At 40.2% G+C, this 20,447-nt stretch overlaps 1 protein-coding gene across 4 annotated transcripts in view; it reads left to right on the top strand.

The window, feature by feature from the left end:
• Positions 1-20,447, top strand: part of CUNH3orf20 (chromosome unknown C3orf20 homolog) — a 93,492-nt gene that overhangs the window by 27,218 nt on the left and 45,827 nt on the right. For all 4 annotated transcript variants that reach the window (XM_053896990.1, XM_053896989.1, XM_053896988.1 and 1 more), the window contains 3 exons: positions 10,983-11,135; positions 11,909-12,029; positions 17,985-18,116. In XM_053896990.1, coding sequence (XP_053752965.1) covers positions 10,983-11,135; positions 11,909-12,029; positions 17,985-18,116 — 406 coding nt within the window. The remainder of the gene's footprint in view (positions 1-10,982; positions 11,136-11,908; positions 12,030-17,984; positions 18,117-20,447) is intronic.

Genomic DNA, 20,447 nt, shown 5'->3' with positions numbered 1-20,447 from the left:
ATTTAGGTCTTTGATCCATTTTGAGTTGATTTTTGCATATGGTGCATATGGTGATATAAGGCTCCAACTCCATTCTTTCACATGTGATTCCCAGTTGTTCCACCTCTATTTCTTGAGTAAACTATTCTTTCACCATTGAATGTTCTTGGCACCCTTGCTGAAGATCGTTAACTGTAGATGTATGAGTTTATTTTTGTAGTCTTTTTTTTTTAACGTTTTTTATTTATTTTTGAGACAGAGAGAGACAGAGCATGAACGGGGGAGGGGCAGAGAGAGAGTGAGACACAGAATCGGAAGCAGGCTCCAGGCTCTGAGCCATCAGCCCAGAGCCCGACGTGGGGCTCAAACCCACGGACCGCGAGATCGTGACCTGAGCTGAAGTCGGACGCTTAACCGACTGAGCCACCCAGGCGCCCCATTTGTAGTCTTAATTCTATTCCATTGATCTGTATGTCTTATTGTGCTCGTGCCACAGTGTTTTGATTATTGTAGCTTTATGGTAATGTGTTGAAATCAGGAAGTTTGAGTCCTTCAACTTTGTTCTTTTTTCAATATTTTTTTGGTTATGTGGGGTCCAGTGCAAATCCATATGAATTTTAAAATAAGTTTTCCATTTTTTGCAAAAAAGATTGATGAAATTTTGATATGGATTGAATTGAATCTGTAGTTTACTGTGGGGCATATTGCCATGAATAAGATGAGTCTTCCAATTCATAAATACTAGCCACAAATGATATGAAATGCTGTATGAACAACTATAACAATAAAAAGGAAATGAACAAAAGGAAATGATGCCATTTACAATAGTGTCAAAAAGAGTATTTTGATAAGGATTGTACTGAATATGTGTATTTCTTTGGGTAGTATTGATATTTTAACAATATTTGTTCTTCCAATCCATGTGCATGGAATGTTTTTCCATTTCTTTGTGTCTTCTTTAGTTTCTTTCATAAGCTTTCTATAGTTTTCACTATACAAATCTTTTACCTCTTTGATTAGGTTTATTCCTAGGTATTTTATGGTTTTTGGTGCAGTTGTAAGTGGGATTGACTCCTTGATTACTCTTTCTGCTGCTCCATTATTGGTGTATAGAAATCAACCAACTTCTGTACATTTGTTTTATATCCTGTGACTTTGCTGAATTCATGTATCAGTTCTAGCAGTTTTTTGTGGAGTCTTTTGGGTTTTCCATTTAGAGTATCTTGTCACTGCAAAGAGTAAAGGTTTGACTTCTTCTTTGCCAATTTATATGCCTTTTATTTCTTTTTGTTGTCTAATTGCCGAGGCTAGGACTTCCAGTACCCTGTTGAACAACAGGGGTGAGAGTGGACCTCCCTGTCATGTTCCTGACCTTAGGGAGGAAGCTCTGTTTTTCCCCATTGAGAATGATATTAGCTGTGGGTCTGTCATATGTGGCCTTTATGATGTTGAGATTTGTTCCCTCTATCCCCACATTCTTGAGGGTTTTTATCAAGAAAGGATGCTATATTTTGTCACATGCTTTTTCTGCATCTATTGAGAGGATCATGTGGTACTTATCCTTTCTTTTATTAATGTGGTGTATCACATTGACTGCTTTGTGAATATTGAACCAGCCTTGCAGCCTGGGAAAATACCACTTGATGATGGCGAATAATTCTTTTAATGTACTGTGAATTCAATTTGTTAGTATCTTGTTGAGGATTTTAATATCCAATTTCATCAGGGATATTGGCTTGTAATTCTACTTTTTAGTGGGGTCTTTGTCTGGTTTTAGAATCAAGGTAACGCTGTCTTCAGAGAATGAGTCTGGAAGCTTCCTTCCATTTCTATTTTTTAGAACACTTTTAGGAGAATAGGCATCAATCCTTCTTCACCTGTCTGGTATAATTCCCCTGGGAAGCTATATGGCCCAAGACTCTTGTTTGTTGGAAGGTTTTGGATAACTGATTCAATTTCTTTCCTGATTATGGGCCTCTTCAAATGTTCTGTTCCTTCCTGTTTCAGTTTTGGTAGTGTATGAGTTTCTAGGAATTTGTCCATTTCTTCCAAATTGTCCAGTTTGTTGGCATATAATTTTTCATAGTATTCCCTTATAATTTTTTGTATTTCTGTGGTGTTGGTTGTGATCTCTCCTCTTTAATTCGTGATTTTTTCTACTTAAGTTCTCTCTCTTTTTTTGATAAGTCTGGCTAGATTTCCTTCAAAAAAAAAAAACAGCCTTTAATTTCATTGATCTGTTCTACTGGGGTTTTGGTTTCTACATCTTGTTTCTGCTCTAATCTTTATTGCTTCCTTTCTTCTGCCAGCTTTAGGCTTTATTTGCTGCTCCTTTTCTAGCTCCTTTAGGTGTAAGGTTAGGATGTGTGTATTTGGGACCTTTCTTGCTTCTTGTGATAGGCCTGAATTGCAATGTATTTTCCTCTTAGGACTGCCTTTGCTGCATCCCAAAGGGTTTGGACTGTCATGTTTTCATTTTCATTTGCTTGCATGTACTTTTAAAAAGTGCTTCTTTGGGGCGCCTGGGTGGCTCAGTCGGTTAAGCGTCCGACTTCGGCTCAGGTCACGATCTCGCAGTATGTGAGTTCCAGCCCCGCGTCGGGGCTCTGTGCTGACTGCTCAGAGCCTGGAGCCTGTTTCAGATTCTGTGTCTCCCTCTCTCTCTGACCCTCCCCCGTTCATGCTCTGTCTCTCTCTGTCTCAAAAATAAATAAACGTTAAAAAAAATTTTTTTTAAAGTGCTTCTTTAATTTCCTGGTTAACCCATTCATTTCTTTTTTGTTTTTAAGATTTTTTTTTTAGCATTTATTCATTTTTTGAGAGGCAGAGAGAGACAGTATGAGTGGGGAAAGGACAGAGAGAGAGGAAGACACAGAATCCGAAGCAGGCTCCAGGCTCTGAGCTGTCAGCACAGAGCCTGACGTGGGGCTCGAACTCATGAACGGTGAGATCATGACCTGAGCCGAAGTTGGACACATAACTAACTGAGCCACCCAGGTGCCCCCCATTCATTTCTTTAGTAGGATTTTATTTAACCTCAATGTTTGAGGGCTTTCCAAATTTTTTCTTGTGGTTGATTTCAAGTGTCACAGAGTTGTGATATGAAAATATGCATGGTGTGATCCTGATCTTTTTGTACTTGTTGAGGGCTGATTTGTGACTCAGTATGTAATCTTTTCTGGAGAATGTTCCATGTGCAGTCGAGAAGAATGTGCATTCTGTTGCTTTAGGATGAAATGTTCGGAATATATCTTTTAAGTTCATCTTGTCCAGTGTGTCATTCATAGCCATTGTTTCCCTGCTGATTTTCTGCTTAGATGATCTGTCCATTGTGGTAAGTGGGGTATGTGTCATTCATAGCCATTGTTTCCCTGCTGATTTTCTGCTTAGATGATCTGTCCATTGTGGTAAGTGGGGTATTAAAGTCTCCTACTATTATGGCATTATTATCAATGAGTTTATGTTTGTGATTAATTGATTTATATGTTTGAGTCTTGCAAGTTGGGGGCCTAAATATTTACAATTGTTATATTTTCTTGATGGATAGACCCCTTAATTATGATATAATGCGCTTATTCATCTCTTGTTACAGTCTTTGTTTTAAAATCTAGTTTGTTGAAGTATGGCTACTCCAGCTTTCTTTTGATGTCCATTAGCATGATAGATGGTTCTCCATCCCCTCACTTTCAATCTGCAGGTGTCCTTAGATCTAAAATGAGTCTCTTGTAGGCAGCATATAGATGAATCTTGTTTTTTATCCGTTTTAATGCCCTATGTCATTTTATTGGAGCATTTAGTCTATTTACATTCAGAGTAATTGTTGAGAGATATGAATTTAGTGCCATTGTGTTACCTATAGAGTTGGTGTTTCTGGCGATGTCCTCTGGCCCTTGGTAGTCTTTGTTGCTTTGGTCTTCTTTTTTTCTCCATTCAGAGTGTTCCCCCTTAAAATTTCTTGCAGGAGTGGTTTAGTGGTCACAAACTCCTTTAGTTTTTGTTTGTTTGGGAAACTCAAGCCAGCAGTCTTCACAGAGCTAGAATAAACAATTCTAAAATTTGTATGGAACCAGAAAAGACCCTTTATAGCCAAAGTATTGTTGAAAAAGCAAACTAAAGCTGAAGGCATATAACTCCAGGCATCAAGCTATATTACAAAGCTGTAATCATCAAGACAGTATGGTTCTGGGTTCTCTAACCCAGAAATGGACCTACAAATATATGGCCAACTAATATTTGACAAAATATGAAAGAATATCCAATGGAAAAAAGACAGTGTCTTCAGCAAATGGTGCTGGAAAAACTGGACAGCAACATGCAGAAGAATGAACCTGGACCACTTTCTTACACCATACACAAAAATAAATTCAACATATATGAAAGACCTAAATGTGAGATAGGAAACCATCAAAATACTAGAGGAGAAAACAGGCAGCAACCTCTTTGACCTTGGCCATAGCAACTTTTTACTAGACATATTTCCAGAGGCAAGGGAATTAAAAGCAAAAATGAACTATTGGGACCTCATCAAGATAAAAAGCTTCTGCACAGCAAAGGAAACAATTAACAAAATTAAAAGTCAATAGAAATAATGGGAGAAGATATTTGCAAATGACATATCAGATAAAGGGTTAGTATCCAAAATCTATAAACAACTTATCAAGCTCAAAAAGCCAAAAAGTCCAGTGAAGAAATGGGCAGAAGATATGAATAGACACTTTTCCAAAGAAGACATCCAGATGGCTAACAGACACATGAAAAGAGGCTCAATGTCACTCATCATCAGGGAAATACAAATCAAAACCACAGTGAGATACCACCTCACATCTGTCAGAATGGCTAAAATTAACAACTCAGGCAACAACAGATATTGGCAAAGATACAGAGAAAAAGGAACCCTTTTGCACTGCTGGTGGGAATGCAAATTGGTACAGCCACTCTGGAAAACCTAGTGGAGTTTCCTCAAAAAATTAAAAATAGAACTACCCTACAACCTAGCAATTGCACTACTAGGAATTTATCCAAAGGATGTAAAAATGCTGATTTGAGGGGGTACATGCATCCCACTGTTTATAGCAGCACTGCCAACAATAGCCAAATTATGGAAAGAACCCAAATGTCCTTTGGCTGATGAATGGATAAGGAAGATGTGGCATGTATGTGTGTGTATGTATGTATGTATGTGTATGTATGTATATATACACATGTATGTATATACACATGCATGTATATACACATGTATGTATACATACATGTGTGTATATACACATGTATGTGTATATACACATGTATGTATATATACATGCACATACATACATACACAATGTATTATTAGTGATCAAAAAGAATGTTGCCATTTGCAACAAGGTGGGTAGAACTAGAGTGTATTATGCTAAGCTAAATAAGTCAGAGACAAATGTATTTCACTCATGGAATTTAAGAAACAAAACAGATGAAAATAGGGAAGGGAAGGCAAACTGTAAGAGACTCTTAAATACATTGAACAAACTGAGGGCTGCTGGAGGGGATATGGGTGGGGGTATGGGCTAAATGGGTGACAGGCATTAAGGAGGACACTTTTTGGAATGAGCACGGGGTGTTATCTGTAAGTGATGAATAATTGGGGTCTACTTCTGAAACCAATACTACACTGTATATTAATTAACTTTAAATAAATTAAATTTTAAAAAGAAGATATTTTGGAATAAATTTAACCAAGGAAGTGTCAGACTTGTACACTAAAAACTACAAAATACTGTTAAGATAAATTAAAGAAGAATGAGATAAATGGAAAGACAACCCATGTTCATGAGGGGCAACTGCTTTCTGGGTGTTGATCTTTTATCCTGCAATTTCCCTTTGCATGTTTCTAGGAATTTTTTTTCCAAGTAGGCTATCTAACCTGTAGATGTAAAATGGTTCATATACTTCTCTTATATGTCTCCACTTTCATTTCTGATTTTAGGAATTTGAATTTTCCTTTTTTTTTTTTTGGCAGTCTAGTTACAGTTTTCTCAATTTTGTCGATCTTTTCAAAGAACCAACTTTTGGTTTTGTTGGTTCTTTCTGTTGCTTTTCTGTTCTCTTTTTTGTTTCTGTTTCTGCTAATCTTTATTATTTCCTCCCTTCTGCTAGCTTTAACTTTAATTTGCTCTTCTTTTTCTAGTACCTAAAGTGGTAATTATGGTTATTGATTTGAGATCTTTCTTCTCTCCCTTTTTAAAAAAGCTTATTTATTTATTTGAGAGATAGAGAGTGAGCAGGGGAGGGGCAAAGAGAAAGGGAGAGAGTGTGAATCCCAAGCAGGTTTCACACTGTCAGCGTGGAGCTGGATGTGGGTCTCGAACTCACGAACCATGAGATCATGATGTGAGCTGAAATCAAGAGTGGACGCTTAACCGACTGAGCCACCCAGGCGCCTCTCTTCTTTCAATATGGGTATTTACAGCTATAAATTTCTCCCTGACCGCTGTTCTCACTTTATCCCATAAGTTTTTCATTGTTGTTGGTATATTATTCCTTTATTAGAAACTGTGGTGACACCTGGGTGGTTCACCTGGTTGAGCATCCAATTCTTGATTTTGACTCAGGTTGTGATCCCAGAGTCATGGGATTGAGCCCTGCATCAGGCTCTACACTGTGGAGCCTGCTTGGGTTTTTCTCTCTCCCTTTGTCCCTCTCACCCACTCATGGACTCTCTCTAAAATAAAAAAATAAATAAATTGTTAATGAGAAATTATTTCAACACCTGAAGACCAAACTACAACAGAATATTCCATAGGTTCAAGATTTTAAGACATTCTGGAAAGAGTTTTCCGTAAAGTATATCCTTTCTGTGGCATGGCATCATCATTCTTTAAAAAAGTTACTGGAAAGGCATCATTTTCACCATCACCTACATAAGCCATTCATGTATAATTCACTCCCTCTTGTAACCGTTTATCTACAAAAACTACATTTTGCAAATATTTTTTTTTTTTGGAACCTATTGCAGGAATGAGCATGATAATTTTTCACAGAGAGATGACGATTGCTATCAAAAGATGTTGGATTTATAAACATATTGTCTAACACATCATGAAAACTGGTAGCTTCTAAAACCCCATCCATGAAGACTGAATTTGAATCTGAAATAAGATACAGCCAAATTTATCCTTTTTATAAGGTAAAGTTCACCAAGGCATTGATGTCACTGCTCTTTTCATCTTTTCTTATACCTTCGTCTCCCAAATACTTAAAGACTCTGCCCATAAATTCTGTCCAAAATCCTTTTTCATAAGAATCTTGTAGTTCCATAGGAAGCTTTTTCTCTGGAACACACTGTACAATCCATGCATCGCTATTGTCATCTGTGATTATATTGTCAAAGTCAAAAACGAGAAAAGTTTCATGGTTCCAAAAGCAAATTTGGGTCACCAGTATTACTGTGTTCCTGTGTGGATGATTCTTTGAGCACTACGAATTAAACTGACTTAGTATTTCTAAGACAATTAATTTTATTTCAGAATAGAGCTTACATTAAGCAGTCATGACAATCTTCAGTTTTAAACAACAGCCAGATTCTGACCAACGTTACTCCTATTCTATATGCAGGGAAGAATGTCTTGTTTTGGAGCAAAGAAACAGAGACTTCATAACTCCAGCATTATTACAGTGGAACATCTGACAGAAAACCTATCAGGTCGCCTTGAATGTAGGAGTAGGCACCTAGTTGGGGGTCATTCCCTGTGAGGTGCATGTTGGAGAACAGGAGCAGCAGGCTCGGCTGGGTCCCCAGGGCTCCTCACTGACCTGGGCCAGGTGTTGGCAGCATTCCTGGCCTCTGTGCCATTCCCATGGACTCTGTCCTCCAACCTCATTCCCGTGTCTTATCCTGTAAGTTTTGATGTGTTGTATTTTTGTTTTCACACATCTAATTTTCCTTGTGATTTCTTCTCTATCCATTGGTTGTTTAAAATGTGTATTGTTTAATTTGCACCTGAGAAATTTCCAAATATCCTTCTGCCATTGATTTCTAGTTTCATTCTGTTGTCCGAGAAGATACTTTCTAAGGTTCCAATCTTTTAAAATTTATTGAGACTTGTTTTGTGTCCTAACATATTGTCTCTATCAGAGAATGGTCCTATGCACTTGAGAAGAATGTGCATTCTGCTGCTGTTGGGTGGAGTGTTCTGTTAGGTCTAGTTAGTTTATAGTGTTGTTCAAATTCTGTTTTCTTTATTGACCTTCTGTGTAAGGCAGTGAGGTAGTGAAGTCTCCAACTTTTAACTTTTTAAGTCTCCAACTTAAAACTTTTTCTATTTTTAATCCTGTAAATTTTTGCTTTATATATTTTGGGGCTCTGTTGTTAGGTGTATTTATGTCTATAATTGTATCTTCTCTAGGTATTGACCCTTTTCTCAATACATAATGTCCTTCTTTGTCTCTTATAGAAATTTTTAAAGTCTGTTTTCTCTGATACCAGAGCCACCTCTTCTCTATTTTGGTTACTATTTGCATGGAATATCTTTTTTCCCATCATTTGACTTTCAACATAGTTGTATCTTTGGATTTCAAATAAACCTCTTATAGACAACATATAGTTGGATTTTTTTTTTAATTCATTCTGACAATCCCTGCTCTTTGGTTGCAGAATTTAGTCCATTTGTATTTAATGTAATTGCTGATATGAAAGGACTTAATTCCACCATTTTACTATTCGTTTTATATATGTCATTTTTTTGCTCCTCAGCTCCTCTATTATTACCTTCTTTTGTGTTTAACTGATTTTTTTTGTAGCATTCCATTTTTATTCTTTTCTCATTTTCTTTGCCCCATATTTTTTAGTTATTTTTTTAGTGGTTACTCTTGTATAATGGACTTTAATAGTGTCTCCTAAAAATTTATGTTCACTAGAACCTCAGAATGTGATCATATTTGGAAATAGGGTCTTTGAAGATAAATTAAGATGAAGTCATTATTGGCTTCCAATCCAATGACTGGTACCCTTAAGAAGAGAAAGCAGAGACCACAAAGAGGGAAGAAGACCATGTGATGACTGAGGCAGAGATTAGAATTATGCATCTATAAACCAAGGAATGCTGAAGATTCTTGGCAACCACCAGAAACTACAGAGAGGCAAGGAAGGATTCTTCTTCACAGCCCCCAAGATCATGGTCCTGTCAACACCTTGATTTTAGACTTCTAACCTCCAAAACTGTGAGAGAATAAATTTCTGTTGTTCAGGTTATCAGGTTTGGCCTGGATGTTATAGCAGCCCCAAGAAACTAATACACTTGAGTATTATAATTGACAAGAAACAAGTTTGATTTAATACCAACTTAGGCTTAATAGTATATAAAACTCTGCTCCTATACAGCTCATCCTTCCTCGTTTATGTTGTTATCAGAAGTTACATCTTTATATGTGCATTGGGTGCCAGTAACATAGATGTACGATTACTGTTTTGTGCATTTGTCTTTCAACTAATACAGAAAAAAAGAGGAATTATAAATCAAAATATAATAATACTGGTTTTATATTTACTTATATAAACACCTTTACTGGTGTTCTTATTTTCTTTGTATGGCTTTAAGTTGCTGTCTAGTATCATTTCATTTCAGCCTGAAGAACTAGCATTTCTTGTAGGGTAGGTCTACTAGTGATGAACTCCCTCAGCTTTTATCTATGTGGAAAGCCTTAATTTCTTCTTAATTTTTGAGGGATAGTTTTTTTCAATATAGAATTCTTGGTTGGCAGTTTTTCTTTCAGCTCTTTAAATATTCGATCCCAGTGCCTCCTGGCCTCCATGTTTTCTGATAAGAAATTGCCCTTAACCTTATTAAAGATCCCATGTATATGATGAGTCTCTTTTCTCTTGCTGATTTCAAGATTCTCTCTTTGTCTTTTGGCAGTTTGATAATAATGTGTCTCAGTGTGACACTCTTTGAATTATTCTCCTTGGAATTTGTTGAGTTTCTTGATTGTGTAGATTCATGTCTTTCATCAAATTTGTGGAACTTTCAGTCATTATTTCTTCTAATATTCTTTCTTCTCTTCTCTCTCTTGTCCTTCTGGAACTCCTGTTATGGATATGTTGATATGTTTGATGGTCTGCCATAGGTCTCTTAGGCTCTGTTAAATTTTCTTAATTCTTTTTAATTTGTGCTTCTCACACTGGATAAATCCAATTGATCTATCCTCAAGTTCACTGATTCTTCTGCTTCAATCTGCTGCTAAACCCAGCTAGTGACTTTTCATTCCAGTTATTGTACTATTCAGCTCCAGAATTTCTATTTGGTTACTACTTATGATTCCTATCTGTTTATCTCTTTTTCCCCCATTAATGGGAAACCTGTAAGAGGTTGAACCCCAGTGATAACCACTGAAAGTCTTCTGTCTGGGCACTACTGAAATTCCTACAGTAGCTGCCCACACCATGTTCCTATTTAGCTGAGACCAGTGCTTCTTGGAGTCACCTTAGTAGGAAATAAGCAGGGAAACATTGCCTGCTCTTCTAGACTGATCGTAAGGGAAGGCAGCCTGACAACATTAGAAATATCACTGGCTTCAGAATTCAGGTCCTGGTTCTGCCACTTCCTTGTGGTGTCACGTGGGGAAGATCATTTCTCTGGTCCTTGGATTTCTCATCTGTAGGGTGGCCAACTTGTCCTGGTTTGCCTGGGACTTTCCTGGTTTTAGCACTGAAAGTCCCACATCCCAAGAACCACCCCCCACCCGCACCCCCAGACACAGAGAGACCCTACTCATCTCTGAGATGGAGATAATACTACCTACCACAGGGTGGTTGTGAGGAATAGAAAGAAGATACAAGAAGGCACCTGGGGCATGGTTGGGTTCCATAGTCATTTAGTTGTTACTTATGCAAAGTGCAGGGAGGGTCTTTGAAGACTGGGAATGAGGCACCAAATAGCTATCATTTTGACATGTAGACTTACTTTCCATGGAGCACCTGAAAGCAGAACCCGGAGAGTTTTCTGCTAGTTCTCCTTGACCATTTCTGCCAGCTATCCTTCTGGAAATATTGCCATGTGTCAGATCCCCACGTGCTGCAGAGGGAGAACCATCACCTGCCTCTTTAATGACACACCCAGCTTCTCCTTTCTGGCTCTGTTCAATGCTGAAGGCCAGGGCTGTGTTCACTACAACCTGAAGGCCCGGTGAGTTGGTTGGGGGAATCCTGGCCCCATCCTGGCACCATCTTTGATGGTGACAAAGGGAGGCACCATGGGAAAAGGAGGGGCCATCAATGTCCAGAGGTCTAGGAGGGCAGTGAGACAGGGTTAAAGTAGGGCCTGCAGGTTGTAGGTATTTTGATGCCTGACCTTTGCTTGCTGGATCCATGTCATAGCAAAAGAGAGGGGCAATTCCCAAAGTCCTACTTCTCACTTATACCCCCAGGGCACTAAGATCTTGATTGTTGACTTGGATGGAATTCCTAGAAGAATTACTTAGCAGAGAATTTTTTATACCAGGAGTAAGTGAAGGAGAGGCCATGGGTACCACTTCCGTGGGGTCTTTTAAGAGAGGCACATATTCTTGTCAGCCAAAAGCTGATTTTATTTTGGCCTTTCATGAGGAACTGTTCTCAAAAGGAATGACTCTTGCATTATAGATGTTCCATTTCCCATTTTGTCACCTGTATGCTCCAGCTTTTGGGCAACAGGACACACATTCTATTTCTTCCCCTGTTGGATGTGGCCTGAACCTCCATCATCTCTCAGACCTGCCCTCTATGACAGACATTCCAGTAGCATCAACAGGTGAAAGGGCCTAAGACCATATTAGGCAGAGGAAGTAAGGCTGCCTGCTGAACTTCATGGTTCCTTCAGCCCAAGACAGAGTCTCAGATCCCTGCCTTCCTGTAGCCTATAATGATGAGGGCTTCCTTCAGGGGTCTGGCATCAACTTCTCACCTCTGAATTTCTCCTAGTTGCCCATTTGTCTTGGTCTTGGATGAGGAAGGTGGGACCACCAATGACTACAAGGGCTACGTAGTCCACAAGTGGAGCTGGACTTCCAAGACAGAGACTTTGCTCTCCCTGGAATATCAGGTGGGCATGGACAGCACAGGTGGGGTGGCTTTGGCAGTCTTCCTCAGACTGCCCAGCATTAAGAGTCATAGGGCTACCTGTAAGATAGGTGCTTTTCCCTTAAGGAGCTTATGGTCTCATTCAGAGTTTCCCCAGTTGATGAACAGTGGTTGGGAGCTGGCTGAGGTAAACTTTTCACCAGTCTACAGTAACTGTTGGCTGCCATACTGACTTTCTTAGTAATATCCCTCCTTTTTTATTTTTATTATTTTTAATATTACTACATTTTGATGGTTAAATGCCCTTCACTTTATGAAATAACTGTTATAGTAGTTGCTGTCTTTATTTTTGATGCCTATACATGGCAATAAGAAAAGTTAGCAATTCTATGTTGGTCTTCTCAGCTTCTGTTTTATAATGTTACTATGTCATGAAAGTCAAAGGTGGCTGAAAAACACAAGCCCTTCTTTATTATTCATTTGATTACTCAGACAGCCACTCATCAAAGATTCATTAAATAATAAATTAGTGTGGAATTACTAATACTAAATAATAATGATAAATCTAATTTATTAATAAAGCAACTAAATGTGCTTGTTACTTTATCTAGAGCAGACTTTCTCATCCTTGGCAGAACTGGCATTTTGGGATAGATAAGTCTTTGTTATAACTATGCATTGTAGGATATTTATCAGCATCCATCAGATGCCAGTACTACCCACTCCCCAAACTGTGACAACCAAAAATATCTCCACACATTGCCACATGTCCCCTGGAGGAGAAAGTTGTTATTGATCGATAATCACTGATCTGGGGGTAGAAAGATCAGCAAAGCCCCCCAAGGAATCCCAAAGTCCAGGAGAGTAATAAGAACACAGGATAGAGAAGAATAAGGGCTTTGAGAGAGAAGAAACAAGCTCATAGGGTTGGAATTCAGAGAAAGATCACAGAACATAGAATACACTCAAGGTGGCCTGATATTTAGAGCCTCAAGGTAAGGATTATGGACAGAAGTACTCTAGGAGTATGCGGTGGGGCTCAGGCACCCTACCCCTAATTGTCTGTCTTGTGCCCTTCCTGTTCATCCTCTAAATTGGCCACTGGATTCTCATCCTTGCATCCTAATTCCCATAGATCACACCTCTGCTCAGAAACATTCAATCTCTTAAATATATCTCATCTTTCCTATTAGGGAATAGAGCTGAAGTGTTCTCCCTCCTCTCTCTACCAATCCAAATTTCCCCTCCTTCACAGCCCTGCTCATACCTCCCCTCCATCATGGCACTGCAGCCCACATCCATTTGTCTCTTCTCATAGTACTCACAGTCTGGGTTAGTTATTTGATAATTAGTCATGCAGTGAAGAGGTCCTCAGCTCTGGTTGCTTATCAGAACCACCTATGGAACTTTAAAAAATGCAGATCCCCAGGCATAGCCTCAGAGAGATTCTGATTCAGGTGGTCTGTCAAGAATGCTAGATTTCTGTAGTTGTCACAAGTACTTCTGATGCTTGGCCAGGTCTGAGATTGTCAATCTAGGGGTATATTGAATTGTTGCCTTAATATTAAACTTTTTCCAGCTCTATGAAAAGTTTATAATCCATAAAGATTATAAATTGGTGGCAGACAGGCACCATGTTTTATGTATCAGTGTGACCAAGTGGACAGAGAGCTGGAATAAGAGTCTAAGAAGCCATGTGTAGTGCCAGCCTTGCCGACTCTGGCTGTGAAGCTTTGTGAAAATCACTCAGCTCCTGAGTATTGGTTGCCTCATCAATACAAAGTGCTTTTGTGAGAACTAAATAAAATAATGGCGGGGAAGTTGCTTTGACATCACTAAAGTGTTTTGGCAGTGTAGTTCTGTTCATTGTTCTGTCCCCTGGAGCTGCATCTAGAAATGCATAACAAGGGCTAGTGCAGTCAGGAGTGGTCTGAAAGATGAGGTGTCCCTTGAATTGTAATGTGAACATGTGTGCATATGATTCATGTAGATAGAAGGAAGGGAGAGTATTCTGAGTAGAAGGAATAGCATCTGTAAAGACTTGGAGTTGGGACTCTGTATGGCATCACAGGTGCTTCTTGGGGCACCTGGGTGGCTCTGTCAGTTAAGCATCTGACTTTGGCTCAGGTCATGATCTCACAGTTTGTGAGTTTGAGTCCCACGTCGGGCTCTGTGCTGACAGCTCAGAGCCTTGGAGCCTGCTTCAGATTCTGCGTCTCCCTCTCTCTCTGCCCCTCCCCCACTCATGTCCTGTCTTTCTGTCTCTTTCTTTCTCAAAAATAAACATTAAAAATTTTTTTTATTAAAATAAAAAGTTCACAGGTGCTTCTTGTAAAAGAAAGAGGGAGCAGGAGGTGTATCTTCTGTGGGGTGGAGGTAAGAGGTATTGGATGTTAGGCTGAGGAATTTGCTTATTGTCTTGCAGACTGCATTGGACAGTTTGTTTTCACCCAGATATTCACCATTTCCAGGGTTTTGCATTCCTCTGAAAATCCAAGTTTCCCCATAGTATAATTTCTCTTCAGCCTGAATAAGTTCCCTTAGTATTTATTGAAGTGTGCAGATCTGCTGGCAACAAATTCTGTTTGCTTTAATATGAAAAAATATCTTTATGAAAGGATATCTTTGCTGGGTGTGGAATTCTGGGTTAACAGAATTTTTTTTTCCTTCCGGCATTTTAAAGATGCTGTTCCACTGTGTATATCCTCTAAAGTTTATGATGAGAAGTCTGTAGTTACTCAAATCCTTGTTCATTTTCTCTAGCTGCTTTCAAGATTTCTTCTTTAATTTGATTTTCTAAGTTTGACTATGATGTGTCCAGGTGTGGTTGCCTTTGTTCTGTTGGAGGTTTACTTGAATTTGTAAATTCATGTCTTTCACCCAATTTGGGAAATTTTCTGTCATTATTTTAGGGGAAAATGTGCTCAATCTCTCTCTTTTCCCCCAGACTCCAATTATGTTTTTTTTAATAGCTTTTAATATTGTCTCAATATACTCCTTCTTTCTTCTTGTCCTATTTTCTTCTCTTCTCAGATTGAATAATTTCTATAGATCTATCTCCCAAGTTCATTGATTTTTATTCTGACATCTTCATTCTGCTATTATGCTAATCTAATCCTGTGAATTTTTTTATTTCAAATATGTATTTTCCAGTCTAGAATTTCCATTGAAGTTTTTTTTTATATTGTCTGTTTCTGTGCTGAGATTTCCTATTTTTTCCATTATTACAAATATAATTTCCTTGGCTTCATTGAGTACAGTTAAATTAGCTGCCTTAAAGTTCTTGTCTAATAATTTCAACATCTGGGACATACCAGACAGGATTGGTTATCTGTTATTTTTGAGAATAGCTCACACTTTACTAGTTCTTTACATGTTGAGTACTTTTGGATCACTGACATTGTATAGGTTATCTGAGGATCTATGGATTGTGGAGTCTGAATTCTGATGTATTTCTCTGAAGAGTGTTAACAGTTTTGTTTTAGCAGGCAGTGAACTTGGTTAGACTCACGTCCCAAACTTTGTCTTACCACGGTGGGCAGGAGCTCACATCTCAGTTCAGCTTTTCTGATTCCCTAGCAGTTAGCTGTCTTGAGTCTTCACTACTCATGCATGGTTCAGTGATTAGCCAGGGATATGGATGGTTTATTCATAGGATTTGGGCGTCTATTTCTTTGGCACTGTCCCTTCTGGAATTTTTTCCTTACTTTTTTGTGATTATAATTTCCACAGGTTTAGTCCTTTGGTTCTCTGGGCCAGAAAGATGGTAGTGTTTTGGCCATGACTGCAGTTTGCCTTCAGGCTAAAACTGTAGAGTGGAAATTCATCCCATGCTAGCCCTTTCTTTTAAGTTTTGATTCTTCAAAATTTGCCTGCTTTTGTTTATTCATCAGAGCCTTTGGGTCATTGGGTTTTGTTTTTTTTTTTTTGTATTTTTTTTCAAGTTCTGTGGGAGGGTCAGCCTGTTGGGAGCTGACTCAGCTATATTGGAAGTATAGTATAACCAGCCGGTTAGTTTCTAAGTTGATGGCTGGCATGCTCTGTCCAGCATTTGTGTGGAAAGCTGACTAGTAAGGGAAAGATCAGTGGATGGGATAGTACAAAGACTGGTTATGGAGTTACTAGTCAGGTCTGACACGATGAAGGGCAGCAGCAATATATTTTAAAGGAGCCATTTCAATAGAAGGATTCAGTGACATTCAGGCACAGGCTATAGGGATAAATGAGAGGAAAGAGAAGTATAGATGACTCCACAGTGGAGTATGTGCTTGGGTGGAAACAGAAATGTCTGAAGGATCGGACATCAATATAGTTTTAGATGTGCTGATTTGGCTCAGTGCCTTTTGTGACCTAATCCTCGCTAAGGGTGAGAGATTAGAGAGGACAGATATATGTGATAGACTGGCTCATGAACTCCCAAGAAGATGAGCAGTGAATGAACTTGTAGAGAAATCATCCAGGAAGCAGGGATAATAAATAAAAGTTGTACTGTGCTAAGACTTGTGCATGTTTTACCCCAGGAAATCTGCTCAGTCCCCTAGGATAAAGCTTCTGTTACTGTCCCCAGGCTCGGAGAAGCCAACCAATTTGCCTAAAATTGCTCCTCTGGTAAGTAGCTACACTGGGATTTGAACCCTGTCCAGCTGTAGCACTTAAGCTGTCAACCACAGCTCTCTACTACAGTCTCTAGAAGGAGAACAGGAGAGGGTAGGGTTTTTTCCTGAGTGGAAGTGATCAACAAATTTGAAGATGTCAAAAGGCTTGGCAGGAAGACAGCCATGGAGTAAATATTTTCTAGGTGCTGGAGAGTACTAGCATTCAGACTGCAGAGTATAAGGAAGGGATTCAGTGGTGAGGAAATTGAGTGTAGACCTTGGGGCCAACAAGTAGGATAGTAGAAGTAAATGGAAGAAGTGAAATGAAGAGTATTTGCTTAGTTCAGAGGAGTCCTTGGGTACATGTAGGTCAGGGACTTTGAAAATGGAAGAACACGTCACCACACAGGTACCTACATAGGTAGGGCCACTGTGTATACATAACTCTCTGTACACAAGAACCATCCAGGGACCTCACACTGGAGTTGTGCTGACACATCCTGACAGTATCTGCTCTTGTGTGTGATGGGTCATTGTCACTTCCATAATCTTTATCTCATTTGAACCTAATATTAGCCTTTCACCTATTTCCTGTTGAGGAATTTGAGCTTCAGAGAAGGTCAGTAGTTTGCTAATAGAGGCAGAACTCAGACTTACTTCTAGAACACAAAATTCTCAGAAAGGAGTGAGTTGCTATAAAGGCAGCTCATCCTCTCCCTGTTCCTATCTGGCATTGCTACATAGAAAATCCCACCCTTTTGGAAGTGATTTTAAAAAGGGGCGGGGGTGGGTAGGTTCCTTTGGCTCCTCTTCAGGGGAAGAGTAGTGACATATGTGGTGATTGAGGAGAGAAGACTGAGTATGTGTGGCTCAGCCCCTGCTGGGTTCCCTTTTGTCATCTGCCCACCCACCTGTGGAGGGGTGCATTCTGATGCCTCCTGCCATGTTGTCAGCTTCCTGAGGCAGCTCTGCATGCTCTAGACCAAGGTTCATAGTCAGAACTGGTGCCTGGGTGGACACGTTGTCTGATTCAGATATAGTGTAGGCTTATGACCCAAGCTGCATTTCCACCCAACTCTACTAGAACCAAAGCTGATTCGCCTATAGACTCCTATGTCTCTTTCACAGTTGGTTCCAAGCTTGGGCTGGAAAGTGAAGGGGCAGGGGTAGGAAGGCATCAGTTACTTTTTCTGCCAATCCCCCAAAGAGAGACTGGCATTCTTTCTTCTCCATGAAAGCTAAATTCCAACATAAGAACTGGAAAGATCTTACAGCTATCTCAGTCCCAAGCCAGGAGGGATTTTATGCTTTGTGGAGAGTAAGGAGTGGGGTATGGATAATAGAAGCAGAGATCCACTAAGTATTGGTTTCTTCATCTTCAGGTGAATGAACAAATTAAGCTGACGGTTCTGAGCCAGGACTCCATCATAGTCACCTTCACCTCCCTAAATGAGACAATAACACTCTCTGTTTCAGCCAACAATTGTCCGCATGGAGTAGCGCAGGATAAACGGGTAAGCCAAAGCAGACCAGGTCCCCAGGCCTGACCCCAGGGTATCTCAATGTGAATTTCCACCCATATTTCAATGCCTATGCTCCCCCTCTTCCTCCACCCCTGCCCTAGGCAGGGCCCTAGCTCTTTCTCTGACTAATGGACTCCTACTCATCATCATTCACTACCTGATGTTAGTACCATCTTCTCCGTGAAACTTCTACCTGTTAGAAGTCTTTCAATTGTGATTGTACCCAATGCAGATTAGCTTAAACATAAAGACAGACTGTATTGGCTCAGTAAACTGAAAAGTCTATCAGTAAGCAGCTTTAGGCACGGGTGAATCCAGGATCTCAAATGATTCCATCAGATCTTCCCATCTCTTGGCTCTGCTTTCCATTTTGTTGGTTTCGTTCTCAGAGAGTTTCTCTCCTTATGGTAACAAGATTGTCATGGGCATCTCTGGGCTTGGTATTCTATGAGCTTTGTTCTTCCTAGGAGAAAGAGGGCTTCTCTTTCCTAAGTGCTTCAGTAGAACACCAACATTGCTGCCTCTGCTTAAAATGGCCCCCATGGCCAGGAGCGCATGTTGCTCTCACAGGCTAGGCTCAAGTGTCACGTCCATCCTGAGAGCCAGGGCATGATCAGCCCCAGGTATACCACCTGCATGATGGATGAGGCAGGAACATCATGGCGCTGTTACCAGAAGAGAGAGAGATGATACTGGAATGAATTACTACCAACGTGTGATGATGACCCTCTCCACCACCCCCTTTCCCATCCCATGGAGAGTCTACCTCTCTCTCTGCTCAGCCCTCCCAGTCATGACTCATCTCTATTCTAGCACTCCTTTATTTATAAGCCTATCTTCTCTACCAGATTGGGAATTTCCTGTGGTTCCTACTGATGTCTGTTTCACCAGAGCCCCAGCACAAGGACTGCTTCAAATTAAGTACTTACTAAGTATTTGTTGGTGGGTGAGCAAACAGTGGAGACTAGAAGCTCACTTCTTCCATTTGCTGTGTCTTCATGGATCTTTATATGTACCTGGTCCCTAGTCAACATTGTGGAGCGAGATTGGAGAGGATAGAGAGGATCAGAGGACACCCCTGAGGGTGTTTACAGTCTAGTAGGGAACAGTTGACATATACCTTGAGACTGGGATAACCAAGGGCTCATTAATGGAGCAGACCACTTGCATTGCACAGAGGCACAGAGCGCATTGCTGGGATTCCACTGGGGAAGCCTCCTTGGAACAGTAGCAGGAGGACCACACCTCCCAGTTTCCCCAGGGCCAGTCCCAGTTTATACCTGCCAGCCCGGAGGAATTGTTAATAGCATCCCCTTTCACTCTCAATAGTGTCCAGGTTTGGGTGATCAGTTATATGACCATCCAGAGGGCAGTTCACCCTCCCCGTGTTCCTCTCTGGAGCTGAGCAAGGCTCTTGTGCCGCAGGGGCATTTGCCACCAAGGCTCATAGACTCACAAAGCTGACAGAGCCCATGAGGAGAAGCCAGCCCAAAGTTCTCACTTTACATGCAGACATGGAGGCAGGCATTTGCTAGGGGCCCATGCTATTTGAATAAGGCACGGAACACCTGTGTTTTTCTTGGAAGAGAGCATTGCACCTGTTTTTCACTGCCTTTTCATTTCAGCAGGATTTCAACTTCATTAATTCATTAAGTAATTCAGTAAACATTTATTAGCACTTGCAGTGTGCCAAGTTGGCTGCAGGGGATGTAGAAATGGAAGAAATCTCACTCCCTCTAGTCTCTAAGGTATCTTTGGTCTAATGGAAGGGGGCAAAAGCTTCAACAGCCCTCTGTAATCCAGCTGGATTGGTGCAGTGTGCTAGGGAGGGGGCACTGTGGGAGTCACTGGGGTACTAGGAGAGAGTGTGTCAGTTAAAGGGGCCTCATAGGAGCACCCAGGAAACTCAGATGCCTGTGACTTCAGGCTGCACTCATTACTTCAAAGAGCAAAAGAACCCCAGGGTTCTGACTCCATCTGGGCTAAGATGATGATCATGCTTATTGATGAGTCCACCCTGCCCATTTGGTTCCATGCTATTACTCTAAAAGTTGCTGTTATGTGACTAAGCACACACGATATATGAGGTCATATGTCTATATTTCTTAAAAAGCTTTTTCAGCTGTGTAAAAAAAAAACGTGAGCTTACTTTTCTTACCAAAGGCAACGGGTATTAGAGAATTGTTCTTTCCCATAAAGTTGCAATAATGCTTCATTTTCCTGGCAACCTCTTGTCTGGCAATTGCTGCAGCCTGGATCATAGCTGAGAACCAGGATGTAAGCAATTAAAGAACCCCATGAACAGCCAAGCCAAGAGAGGTC

Source organism: Panthera pardus, unplaced genomic scaffold (assembly GCF_024362965.1).
Source record: "Panthera pardus isolate Hobbes unplaced genomic scaffold, ASM2436296v1 HiC_scaffold_8, whole genome shotgun sequence".
NCBI lineage: Eukaryota > Metazoa > Chordata > Mammalia > Carnivora > Felidae > Panthera > Panthera pardus.
This window is presented reverse-complemented; position numbering and strand designations above follow the sequence as displayed.